Source organism: Prionailurus viverrinus, chromosome X (genome assembly GCF_022837055.1).
Source record: "Prionailurus viverrinus isolate Anna chromosome X, UM_Priviv_1.0, whole genome shotgun sequence".
NCBI lineage: Eukaryota > Metazoa > Chordata > Mammalia > Carnivora > Felidae > Prionailurus > Prionailurus viverrinus.
Window position 1 is genome coordinate 15,238,013 of NC_062579.1, and position 13,955 is coordinate 15,251,967.

A 13,955-nucleotide genomic window follows, 5' to 3' on the forward strand; every position below is an offset into this window, starting at 1 on the left:
GGGCTAAACATCACTGCCTTTAGTGTCAGTTTTGAATACCTAGGACAGCAATTGTGTGTGTGAAATGACCTGTTGGAATAATAGTAGAATATGAGATAGTGAGCTTCATAGTGGGAGGAGATTTGTGTTTTCTCTGCCCACTGAACTATAGCAGTGGTTCCAAAAGTGTTGTCCCTGGATCATCAGCCTCAGCATCACTTGTGATACATGAGCATCAACTGGTCCCACCTCTGACCTGTGGAATCAAACTCTGGGTTGTGGGACTAGCAATTTATATTTTAAGATTTTAACCATCAAATCTCTGCTAGATGATGCAGTTTGAGATCTACTGAGCTATAAAAAAATGCAGGAAATGCAAAAGAGGTCAATTTGGTTGAGTAAAGGTAGGAGGACTAACTTGTCCTGCTTGCCTGGGACTGTCCCAATTTTATCACTGAAAGTTCCAGATGCCAGGAGCTCCCTCAGACCTGGGCAAACAGGGATGGTTGGTCACCCTGCTAAAAGAGAGGAGGTTCTCTTTGTTGCAGCCTAAAGGTAATTATGGCAGATAAAGAATAGAAGCACCAGAAGAGGAAATTTCAAGATGGAGGACAGATTTTAGAAGCTTTCTGCTTGTCAGTTCTAGGCTGATAGATAAGGTGGCGGGAGGTTACCTGTAGGAAGCCAGCAGATGGCTAAGGCATCTTGCTGAATCCCTTGACATGAGTCACAGCTGTTAGCACTTGATACTTTCTGGAAAGGGGAAGGTTGGCATTCACCAAACTATTGCAAGACGCCAAATTGAAAAAAAAAGCCACTATTAATCTTAGCAGTGATGACAATGAAATCCCTTTACAGCACAAAATATAACCAGAAGTGCTTTGTAATTGCAGTAATTTCCATGTCCCAACTGATGGTCCCCTAGATTCTAGGAGAATGGTGTCCAGCTTATCTGATTATGAGAACTAATCCTGAATAAGATAGATAGAACACTCATTCCCTCTTAGAGTGGGCATTCATTCCAGATTTCCAAAGCAGTTGCAATTAAAACTATTTTTGTCCTTTGTGCAATGATAATTTGTTAGTCATGTAAAGTTTTACTTATGAAAGTGTAGTCTACAAAATTATGAGAAAAGTATCTAGTTGTATGTTACATGCACAGTATTGAGAAACAGTGAAGAGAGGAGAATGAGGCAGAAGGGCTTATTTATAGATATATATCATTTAAGTTAAATACAGGCAGTGCTTTATTTTTCCCAAGTCGAGAGTTCTGAATTTCTTGGTATATTAGAATTACCTGAGGTGCTTTTAAAAACATACTCATGTGCAGGTCTCCATCTGAGACTGTGGCTTGATGGCTGTGGGGTGGAGGTTTGGCAAGGGTCTATTTTTTACAAGCTCTCCAAGGGATTCTCATGTACAGTTGCAGATGTGAATTCTTATCCTGACCTAAACGAGTACGTATCAACCAGCATGCACCAGAATAACCTGGGGGACCTGCTGAAAACTCTGGACCCCGCTCCCGGAGTTCCTGATTCGACAGGTCTGGGGTCAGGCCCAATAATTTGTATCTCTGACAAGCGTCCTGTCCAGGTGAGGCTGATGCTGCTGAACCATGACCACATGTTGAGTGCCATTCTCCTAAACCATTCCTACCTCAAACCTCAAGTGATTTCACAAGCTGTATCTTTTACTCATTAATGTACACATGTGTATAGTTACCCCCCTCTCCCCAAAACACTTCTATGCATCTTTACTGAATTTAGAACATATTTTCATTTAAACATACACTTTCAAAGAGCTTTGGTTTGGTATCAGTTTGCCTTTTTAGATGTCGCAAAATAGAATTTTTTTTTGGTTATATCCCTTTTCCTTCACTAGGTAGTAGGTTTTTTGAGGACATTTGTATGTTCAAAGCTTACTTTTGTGGCTTTGAACATTGTAGGTGCTTAGTAAATGTCAGTGGTCCATGACTATGTATAGAAATTGCATCATCATAACCCGGTAGTTTTTATGATGGTATTTAAATATATTAACACCTCTAAAATTAGGGTTATAAGATATGTTCATTTAGTGGTAGAAGTAGGAGCTTTTGCATAGAATAAGTAAAATAATCAAGTGAGCAGAAGTAACTACAAGTCAATCTCACCAAGAAGTATAATGTTGCTAAGATAGATCAGCACTAAGTTTGGAAATATGAGGATTAGTTCAGTAATATAAGCATACACTTAAGACTTTTGAAAATAACTGCCATAGCATGGACTAAAGTCATGTTAATACATCAGTAAATCCATGCCAAAACTAAACATCCTATTATTTCACAAAACTAATAATATAATACATTGTATTGATGTAGCCAGCCCCTTAGCAAAAGTATCACAGACACCCATAGTGAAAAGAAAGCAGACACAGACACACTTAGTGGAAAATCCAAGTACATCGCTGGAGAAACCAGCAACAGCCAGTATGGAAATGGATTGAGTTAAACCAGCCAGTATGTACTTTGGCCTGCATGTTCTCCAGCGCACGGGATTCTCCTTTAGGATTCAGCCCCCCGAGTCACCCTTTTCTCAACTGAACTTCATCATTTGGCCCTGGATGTGCCATTTCTGCCCCAGAGGCTGCTGGAGGGATCCTAGCTGTACAAATTCACCAATAATTCGCTAATCCTTCAAAAGGGTCAAAAGAGAGATTGAATTCAAGAATGTACTCCCAAATTTAGTTGAATTTGAGTTGCTTTGCATTGTATAAGTGTATTTACAAAAGTTTGCTAAAGAGGAAAGGAAGAAGCAGTCCATCTGAGCTTTGAAGTCTGGCAAGAGAAAGTTGGAGGCCTCCTATTTTGTTAAATCTGACCAAACATGGAAACAATAGGAAAAGATGTGAGTCTGATGACAGTTGTCTTAAAATAATCACCATTTGTAAGTGTTGATATAAAAAAATCCCCCAAACTTACACATAACAGAAAACTTTGGAAAGTAATGCTTTCAAAATATTGGCTATATGGTTACTGTCTTGAATCATATGCTTTTATGAACATGGAACTTAACATGGCAATACATAAAAGCATGCAGACAATATAGGGAAAAGAGAATATATTCATTCAGTATTGTCAGGACTGAAGGACTCTGATCTAAACCAGTGTTTTGTCTGATTTCTCTTTTCAGCACATGACACAGCCATAAAAAGGGAGAATGTTTTCCTTTATTCCTTGGCAGTAGGGAGGGCTAAGGGTACACAGGGGTGATGGAACTTGCAGGGAGCTGGGCAGGGCTTTTCATCTTGTTAAAATCTGCATTCTGGTTGAGAGTTTGTTGGGGGAAGAAAAGTGCTGACCAACTATGCTATTTCTGCCATAAATGCAAGAGGAAGGAACCAGCAAAGTCCTTAATCCAGAAGGAAAATGAAAAACAGAACTTGAATAATGGAACATGCCTTTGTTCTGGTATTGAGTATAGAAACTTCAAGAAGTAGCACACTGGTGGTACTAATAGTTAGCATGTAATGTTTTAGACTTTGGCTCACAGTATATACTCATAATCATAGGTAATGCTTAATTAACTCCAGTTAGACCTTCACATTCCACAAGGTGCAGATTCCATTCACTCAATAGATAGTTACTGAGAGCTTATCACATGGCAGGTGTTGTTCTGGCTCTGGAGTGAAAGAATAGTGGAAATAAAAATCTCTTTTGTTACGGAGCATGCATTGTGGTTCGGGAAAAACACCATAATTTATGCAGAGTAAGTAAAATGTACAGTATCACAGCTGATGGTATTACGGGGAGAGGTAAAGCAAGAAAGCGGATAGGATAACACCTCTCTCCTTTAAAAAGCACTAGGGAAGTCCTTGATGAGAAAGTGTCATTTGAGTAAATATCTGAAGCAAGCTATGTAGATAGTAGTGGAAAGAAAATTCCAGGATGGGGAGAGAGAAGTGGGAAGAAAGGGAGATTATTAATTTTGTTCATATCTCTTCATACAGTGTGAATTTGCTATCTCTAAGTATGTATTTGTTTTCTTGGGTCTGAGCTATGAGATAATGGGCTTCTTTTGTTTTCTTCTCTTGATTTGTCTCTACTAAAGAACCTAATTAGTGCAGTTTTCCAGTAATAAAATGGACATCAAAACCCAAATATGTCGAGGCATTTAAGTTTTCTTGGAAAGCTATAAATACAGTTAAAATATAACTTTATGACTTTAAAGGTCAATTAGTTGCTCCTGCTGGGGTTAATTGCCCACTGAAAGTGATGAGTTCTTTGGCAGTGCAGTTCTAAACAGAAGCACTCGAGGTTAGTATTTTCTGATGTGAGAGTTATGAGACACTCGAGCAAAAAAGAAAGGTTTGACCCAAGTAAGAAACCAAAAGCAGGATTTAGTGGTTTTCCTAGGTACAGGTTTGAAAGAGAGAATTTTTTTCTAGCAAATAATGAGGTGATTATAACATATAGATAGGAATATTTTCTTTTGTCAGAGTTTATTTTTTTTATATTTTAAGAACATTTTAATTTTTAAAAGGCTACAGTGAGCAAGAAAATGAAATAAAAGTTATCTATACTTGCAAGAAAGGAATTACATGATCTCTATGTGCCGATGATATGATCTTATGAATAGAAATACAAAGGAATACATTAAAAAATTAGGACTATTAAATGTGTTCAGTAATTCGGTAAGATACAAGATCTTCATACAAACATCTATTATATTTCTATACAGTATCAATGAGTAAACCAGAAATGATGTTAAGAAATCAATTCAATCTATAATAGTCCCCAAAAGAATAAAATAGGAATAGAACTGAGAGTCCAGAAATAACCTTTACATTTATGATCAATTGATTTTCAAAGAGAGTGCGAAGTTTTGTCAGAATTTTAGTCTTTTGAATTACATAACCACAATTTGTATTTTTGCTTGAAATAGGAATAAAATTTGCTGGTGTTGACAAATGCAAGAGCCAAATTACTACTGCATAAGCTTAGTTAACTGTAAATAGATTTTGTCTAACCTTTAGAAGAATTTTCTATACTATGCACACGTTTATTTCTAAAAGTTAATTTTCATTACACGAGTTGATTACCTTTGATTAGTTAATATTTAAAACATTACGTTCATGTCCAAAACTCCCTTAACCACGCACCACCCCAAGTCCTAGTTACCGTCAAGAAGCAGCCACTATGTGATCATATATATTTCATAGACCTTTTCTGTGCATTTTAATATGGCACTTATTTAAAAAATTGAAATTATATTTATATATTTGTATCTGTGCCTTGCTTTCTTCCAACAACATGTCTTGGAGATTTTTCCATGCTAGAATACTAAGACCTACCTCTTTATTTTCATTTGCTTCAAAGCATTCCATAATATGGTTATGCCATAGTGAAGCCGTTTTTCTCCTGTTGGATATTCAGCTTGTTGCACACTTTTCTCAGTTACAGCAACGCAGCAGTGAACATATTTAGCCATGACCGCAAAGTGTACATGAGCCAGTGCTTGGGCAATGGTTGTTAAAGTGTGCCTCCCAGACCAGCAGCTTCGGCATCACAGGAGAACTTGGTAAAGATGCAAATTCTTAGCCTCCTCTCCGGGCCTACTAACTCTGAAACTCTGAGGGTGGGGCCCAGCCATCTCTTTCAATAAGCCACCTATTTCATCTAGGTGATCCTGATGCATGATGAAACTTGAGAACCACTGGCAGGAATGTATATGTGTCCATATACACATAGATGCATACATGTACATATACATTAGTTCTATAATGTGACCTGTGTGTTCCTAAGCATTGCTGTGTTATGCAAGATTGTGCAATAAAAGCTACAGGCTTATGGGAGAAGTGGGGTTAGGGACACAACAATCAAAAACGTTGTCGGTGGGTCACCTGGGTGGCTCAGTCAGTTGAGCGTCCAACTCTGGATTTCTGCTCAGGTCATGATCCCAGGATTATGGGATCGAGCCTCACGTTGGGCTCTGCACTGAGCATGCAGTGTGCTGAAGATTCTTTCTCTCCCTCTTCCTCTCTCACCCGCTCGCACGCGTTCTGTCTGTAAAAATTAAATTACAAAATAAAAATAAAACATTATCGGTGACACAGGAAAACAAAAGCCAGGATCCTAATAAAAATGATAGCACAGACTAGAATTCAAATAAAAATTTGGAAGAAAAAAAAGGATAGCACAGTCTTAAACATGTTGAGCAAATACATAAAACTACAGCACATACGGCATTTTCCCCCGAAAAGACCTGAAGTTTGCTTGTGGAAGCGGGTGCTGGAGGGCTTTGTAGTGTGTGAAGGAGGGTGATGTGAAGTTGGAAGGGAAATTTTAACACCAGGTGTGGGTGGCTGTGGCTTCTAACACACGCGGTGAACCGCGGTAACCGGTCCAGGTTGAGATGTGTGCGTTTTGTGTATTCCTGTGTGGTTTGGTTCATTTGATGAGTTTTTCTGCTTTCACTTAGCATTTCTTGAGCACGAGATTGCGCATAAGCAAACGTGAAATTGGAGTTACGCCCCAGTGTTTTGTCCCAATATATCAATGACCTTGGATCAAATTTGCCTTTTCAGTGTAAGTGTTATGAACTATATATAAATATATGTATATCTTTCACATAGAAGGGCCACATACACAACCAAATGCTGGTTTTCCACTTACTATTTCTTTCACTTAATAATATCTTTTAGATACTTTTTCCAATGTCAGCATGTAGTCACTCATATTTTTGAAAATGGCATTTACAGCCTTAGGAGATGACTAAACTGCTCATCAAAATGCTTGCAACAGTTGGCTCTCACACCAACATGCATCCCACACCCTGGCCAGGATTACCTGTTATCACACTTTTTGGTTTTTGCCGATCTGCTAGTTATACGTCTTTTTCCTTCTTCTCCCTCTCTCTCTCCTCTCATAGGTATATCTATATATGTTTGTATGCATAATGTGTCTGGACGTGATACGTGTGTAGGCATATGTATATGTACATACACACACATGGACATTATGAGAAGTGCCTCCCGTAAATATGCTGATAGAAAAAAGGAGCTTTGAAAGTGTAAAACAGGTAGTGAAGTGGTGCTGAGATGGGGAAAAAAGGAAATAAAATGGATTTGCAAAAGAAACAAAAAACAAAAGCCTATTAAAAAGGGAGAGAAGAGAAAAGCATTTTCTTTCTGTTTAATTATTTTTTACTTTTACCTTTGCTAACTACAACTTCCCACCTCGTAAGATATGAGTTCGCTCTTTGAGGCTTTGATCTTTCACTGGAGCCAGTCGACACCTCCAAAACTGTAGCTTCCACTGTTAATCCGTTCACTTCAGTGAAGCAGCCCTGAGGGCATTAGATTCTCCTGTTGGTCAGCATAGGGTCCCCTGGCCCCGACAAGCTGAGCGGACATCTGCTCAGAGGAGCGTGATGGCCGTGGCCTGCTGGTCTTGGGCCCCTCGCAGCAAAAGCCGCAGAAATGGAGGCGCACGCAGGTGTCACATGTCAGATGTCTTCCTGTGAAGAGGTTGGCAGTGGACAGAATTGCTTCCAGCTGGGCACAGTACCAGGCAGGAAAGTCATAATGGTTTCCTAATTAGATCACATTGGTTTATGATCATTGTTCCTATTAGGAGATATCATTCCTTTAAAAAAATTTTTTTGAATGTTTATTTACTTTTGAGAGAAAGAGCAAGAGAGAGAAAGCGTGAGCAGGGGAGGGCCAGAAGGAGCTGGGGCGGGGAGGAAGACACAGAATCCAAGCAGGCTCCAGGCTCCGAGCTGTCAGCACAGAGCCTGACGCAGGGCTCGAACTCACGAGCTGTGAGATCATGACCTGAGGCGAAGTCGGACACCCAACAGACTGAGCCACCCAGGCACCCCATCATTGCTTTTTGATGATTTACAGTGGGAGACGAGACTTTCAAATGAACACTGTGATTTGCATATATATGTAATATATATTTGCATATATATCTCCAACTCAGAATGACTTACTGAAAGTAATCACCAGAAAAGAGGGTGGGATATTCATGTAAAGATGCAAAAAGAAATTTAAGGAAATGTAAAAATTAGGAAGATTAATATGATGTCACCCCTTCAAAGTCAGATGCATTTTCCTTTATATGAAAGCTGCAGGAAGAGGGAGAACTGCTAGCTGGATCCATCTCTGTTTGGCAGTGAGGTTTTTGGACCTTGAAATCTCAAACTGATGTTAAGAAAATAGAAAGAATAGTTAACATTTATAATAACAATTATAATGAGGTTAACATTTCACTTGTGAATTAAGAACTTGTTTTCTTGCCCTCACTTTTTGTAGTGTCCTTTCATGATGGGGAGGTAGACAGAATGTTGAGAGGGAGAGAGTGAAGAGAAAACATTGTATTTATTTATTTTTTTAATGTTTGTTTGAGAGAGAGCATGTGTGGGAGAGGGGCAGAAAGAGAGGGAGAGACAAAGAGAATCCCAAGCAGGCTCCATACTGTCAGCACAGAGTCTGACACGGGGCTCAATCCCATGAACCATGAGCTCATGACCTGATCAGAAATCAAGACTCAAATAAATGCTTAACCGGCCGAGCCACCCAGGTGCCCTGAAAACATTTTAACTCATAAAAGAGCTTTCGGTCTCAAAGGGGGTCGAAAGTAGTGGCTCTGCAACAGCCAAGGACATTGCAGAAGGCAGAGCGCTCTCCCTCTCCATCTCTCTCTCTCTCTCTCTCTCTCTCTCTCTTTCTCTCTCTCTCTCTCTCTCTCTCTCTCTCCCCCTCCCTCCCCCTCTCCCTCTCCCCCCCTCCCCCTCCTTCCGTGTGTGTGTGTGTGTGTGTGTGTGTGTGTGTGTGTGTGTGTCTTTTGTTACTATTCTTTGCATTTCCGATAGTTACGAATTACAGGTGCAGCTCATAGCATCAGCCCACGGTGATAAATTTAGTGGAGAGTTGGAATCGCAAAGCAAGGCATTTCTCACACTCATCTGCACAAAGCCAGATGCGTGGCTTGTACGACCCACTGCAAATTGAAAATATGGGGGCCCCTGTTCAGAAAGCTGGAAAAGAGTGCCATTAAGGGTGCTCAAGTATGAAGCTTTATCCTGCATTCTGTGGCTTCTTTTTCTCTAGACTTTCCCTGGTTTATTTGCTATTCAATGCCATTGTAAGTTGTAAGAAAAATAAACGTTTTAAGTCATCAGCATATTTTTACTGTTCACCTTTATATTGTGCAATGCCCATTTTAAATGAAAATATAAGAGCTTTTAACTTGGATGTGGGATCACTAAAATTACGCAGTTTCTATTTTGCAGCTTATACATGCATAGGTATTCTGTTCTTGCCATAACAATGGAAATGCTGCACAAAACTGATCCCACCTGTTTTTATGTCATTTCTTAATACACATAGATTCTCCTAACACTCTCCACCTTCAGTTTACTCATGAGCAAGGAAGGACTAAAAAAGGAAAAGACACTATGGGTCGCCCTGTCTTTCCCTTTCCTTGTATGTCATTTTCAGTGTATGTGATTGGTTAATACAGGGAAGTAACAAAAGTAAGAAAGGATCTGATAGAGTTCCCTGGTCATTCATGTTTCTTAGAGTGCTACTGCCTTTTTTTTAGTGATCAAAGCAAATCCTGGTTCCAATAGAAAGAGCCCTCTTGGGGCTGTCAGAGCTCCCATCTACTCAGTCCTGGATGTATTATGCTTACCTTGTACTCACTTTGAGTCTCACGGAATCCCCCCACATTGTGGGTCTACTGGAGTTCTGTGCTCCTGGGAATCCTCAAGAATGCTGTGTGCAAATGGGGCCCACAGGTTGAGTGTCCATGTAGCTGGCCCTTCCTGTATCAGGGGAAGCTGCTGGACTGCCAGAAGCCTCCTGCACATGCTATGGAGGAACCCAGTTCACGGCAGGGTGGACAATGCCAATAGCGTATTCATGCAAAGTAGTTTCCTTGAAACTATTGTGATGCACTTGTTTCAAACTCTGTTGAATTCATATCATTTTAGAAACAGTGAATCTCTTGAGTGCTCCCAGCTTCATGAGGAGTACTTTTCAGATGGGCCTTTGAGACTTCCAGGCTGAAGCTTGAACCAAGTACTCATCGTCAAATCAATTTCTATATCTCTTAAAATTTTGTCTGTCTTTCTCCCAGGATTTCCAGCAGGAGAGCTGCAGAAGCCTTTTTTTTGGGGAACAGAATATCCTCGGTAGGTAAATTAATGAAAAAAACAGTTATTGACAAGTAAGGAGGAACATGCTGCTTTGGCTGAGGGTAGAATATAAAGTCACAAAAACAAAAACCAATGCCAGTGGTTGTTCAGCAATAGGAGAGCATGGAACCTGGTGTGGGTCAGTCGTACTTTCCTCACTTTTGGAATTTTTTTCCTGATTCTTTTTACCAGGGTGTGTGACTGGACAGCAAAGGCAGAGTCCACACAGGGGACTTTAACCTTTGTGCATTTATTCACTCATGCATTGACTTATAGGACAAATATGTGGACCTCAAAGGATTGTTGGGATTTGAGTTGATGGTGATGGGTCTAAAACCATGGAAGAAATGGAAGAAATAATGTGAGAAAAGAAAAGTACCTATAGAAAGCAAAGATTTTGTTTGGTTGGTCCAATTAGTATACAAAGGGAAATAGTGGAAAGGGCATCTACAAAAGAAGGTTGATGTTTTATATTGGAAAGCTCTAAGTGCCAGGTAAGGAGCCATCATTAATGAGCAATAGAAAATATTGAAGTTTTTGAACAAGTAAAGATTATCAAATTTGTCTTTAAAAATAAAACCTTGGTAGTTATACAATAGGCCAAAAACTGATACTCTCTGAAGTTAGAGATATTGAAGGTCATTAAGATCAACAGATGGTAATTCACAATTTACATATAGTGAGAAGTCTGATAATATTCATTGTTGGTAATATTACCACTTTTATTATGTGCCTTTCTTTGTTCTGGTGGTTTAATACACAGAAAATTAAGTCTTGATTGTAGACATTTAGTGTTTTCTGTCTTGGTTTGAATAAATGACAATTTAAATATTATTTGTAGGTTAAAAACATAGGGGATCACATACATATAAAAATAAGAGAAATATGGTAGCAATGTTTTGATTTGTGCTTCCTCAAAAGCAGATCCTGTGACAAGGATTTGAGTTCAAGGAGTTGTTATGGGAGGTGACACCAGGAAACAGTGGCGGAGGAGTGGAGAAGTGAGACAGGGTGGGAAGGAAGCCAATAATGAATGTTTTAGGAGTTTACTGTGGCTGCCATATTTTTCCCAAACTTACTGGCTTATAGTTCTGTAGGTCAGAAGTCCAACCCCGGTCTCACTGGGCTAAACAACAGGTGTTGGCAGGGCTGTATTCCTTTCTGGAAGCTCTAGGGAAGAATCTTTTTTCTTGCCTTTTCTAGCTTTTAGAGTCAGCCCACATTCCTTGGCTCATGGCCCCTTCCTCTGTCTTCCAAACTAGCAGAGTTGCATTTCTGTGACCGTTGATTCATATTCACATCTCCTTCTGACTCTCCTCTTCTGCCTTCTCCTCTACTTTGAAGGACCCTTGTGATTATATTGGCTGCTCCCAGATAATCTAGGACACTCTACATATTTTTCACTCAGCTGATTAGCAACCTTAATTCCCCTTTGCTACATAATAACATACTCATGACTTCTGGGGGTTAGCCTGTGGACTTCTTTTGGGGGCCATTGTTCTACCTACCACACATGTGTTACAAAGCCAGTTACCACTGTGACCAGCTGGGGCTCAGCCCTGGCAAGGACCTGTAGAACTTGCTTCAGTGTAATCCTACCGCAGGGGCAAGGGAGCTGGGGCATTTATCAACTCCCCTTCCCTCACTGATTTGAGGGCTACCGAAAGCTGTAATAACTCTCTGGCATTGCCCAGTCTAGGCCCAGAGGGCCCTAGTAGCCAGAAAAAGTCCTTAGGCAAGTAGTTTCAGGTGTTGGCAGTTGGAAGCTTTTGGATTGTGTGCTCAAAACTGGCGAGTGGTGAGGAGACAGGAGCAGGCTTCAATAAAGACTACTGTAGGGAAGCACTGCGTTAGGATAAATGAAAATTCTTGGTTTGTATTAGCCAAATCCATTAATATCATCCCAGTCCTCAGCTGCATAGTTTTTATTGGTGTTTAGATATTTGGAATCAATTTTCCCTATTATTAAGATTAAAAATTTGCAGATATTTCTATAAAAATAAATATCTAGGCTAAATATTGTCTAAATTCTCTTCAAACTAAAAATGTGCTCAAATTCTTTGATTCTGCTTATCATTAGCAATTTGAGTGCACTTCTCTTATTATTGTTACGTACCTGGAGACTTGGAAATCATCTGGTTAGGTTTTGAAGTTACTGATGAAGTGAATTTGTTTATTGGGTCTGTGAGCATGGTTTTCTGATATAAAAGTCAAACTCATAGGAACCTGGGAAATAATATTAGTGTCTGTTAGCTCAACCTTATGCTGAGCCATATTTGGTATTTGGGTGGGAGAGAGATTTGTATTTTTTATCCTAAAGAATCTATGTCCTCACTGAAGCCTTCCACCCTGTATTACTATATCTGCTCCATGAGTAATTATTAAGCATCTTTTGGGTATTTGGCATTGGAAAGATCGAGATGCTGGAGACATGGGAATCGCAGTCCACTGAGATGGCTTTCCATACATCTGTTTTGGATGGATAGCCTCCAGATTCAGCCAATGGGCATCCTTTGTGTTCACACTGGTCAGCTTAGTCCTTGCCTGAATGTTGGCTCTAATTATGGGGATATCAACAAGCTAAAGTGTTTTTAGAGGAATGAATCAGGACTATCAGTAGCCCAAGACAACATCCCAAAGTGTGTGTTCCACAATGCAGTAGTAGAGGTCGGTCATCCTCCCTTTTGTTTTGGAGAATTACAATACTCAGCAGCATAAAAATTTCAAAGAAGTTCCACAAGAAGGAAACCTATTGAAATGTGTTTAATCCAGCGGTTCCTACACTCCCCCTTTCCCTATGTTTTGGGAAATGCTGGTCTAGAATCCCTGACTAAAGAAAAGCAATTGAAAGAACTTGAGGACACTGGAGGGGGAACCTTGTAAGTGTCTTTACATTACTGAAGGAGAGTGAAGGTGGTAGACAACTTGCTGTACTCAGGGGGACAGAGGGTATTCAGCTAGAGACTCTACTAGACCAATAGATAGCAGCTGTAGGAAAGATTCCAGTTCAGTGTTAAGGAGAGCTGTTTTATTTAGAACCTCCTGAGGGAACGGTCCCCCTCATGAGCCCCTGCTTATTGGAAATGCCCAAAGAGAAGTCCTGTGACTTTTGGAATGGGACTGTGGACTAGGTAGGCCCTTGCCTCTGATTCAGGCAAAGTGGCCCTTCCTTGTTGACAGCATGAGATCATGGTTGCTCCAGACAGAAGTCTGGCTGTCCTCTTCTTGACAGCAAAATCCAGTGCATGTGTTAAACCCATGGGGCAGTAAGAACAGAAGAGCAACTGAGTAGGTGCAAAAATTGTCATCTTTGCCATTTCATTTTTGGAAGGCTGGAGTTTTCTCTGCAGCAGTCTTCTTGTTTCTGGCCAGCCAGTCACATTTCAAAAAGCATGCAAGTTTACTTATTTATTTTTATGACATGCTAATTATGTCATATGGCCGTTGATAATTATGGCCGTTGATAAAATGGAAGATGTGAACTGAGCATTATGAAATATGATCATTGTAAGGCTCAGTCATAGAGAATTACCTTTTCTTGTCTCCTGTCCAAAGGATCACGATTATGTGACTGGGTATTGGAACTTGGAATAATTCAGTCATTTTCTGAGTTCTCTATTACCCTTTGCAAAGAGGAAGCTCTTTGGAGCAGCCCTTCTTAAGGGACATTTATTGTAGAGCAGTTCCTGTAAGCTTCCATTGTTCATCGCTGAAATTCCTCTGGTCAACAGCATTGACCAAGGGTGGTAGAGGACTGAGTCCTGTTGTCAGGGCTGAGAGGTATGAAAAAACGAA

At 40.0% G+C, this 13,955-nt stretch overlaps 1 protein-coding gene across 2 annotated transcripts in view; it reads left to right on the forward strand.

Moving 5' to 3' along the window:
- PHEX (phosphate regulating endopeptidase X-linked) overlaps positions 1–13,955 on the forward strand; it is a 237,854-nt gene that overhangs the window by 200,409 nt on the left and 23,490 nt on the right. For both annotated transcript variants that reach the window (XM_047845028.1, XM_047845029.1), the window contains one exon: positions 10,103–10,157. In XM_047845028.1, the coding sequence (XP_047700984.1) occupies positions 10,103–10,157 (55 nt within the window). The remainder of the gene's footprint in view (positions 1–10,102; positions 10,158–13,955) is intronic.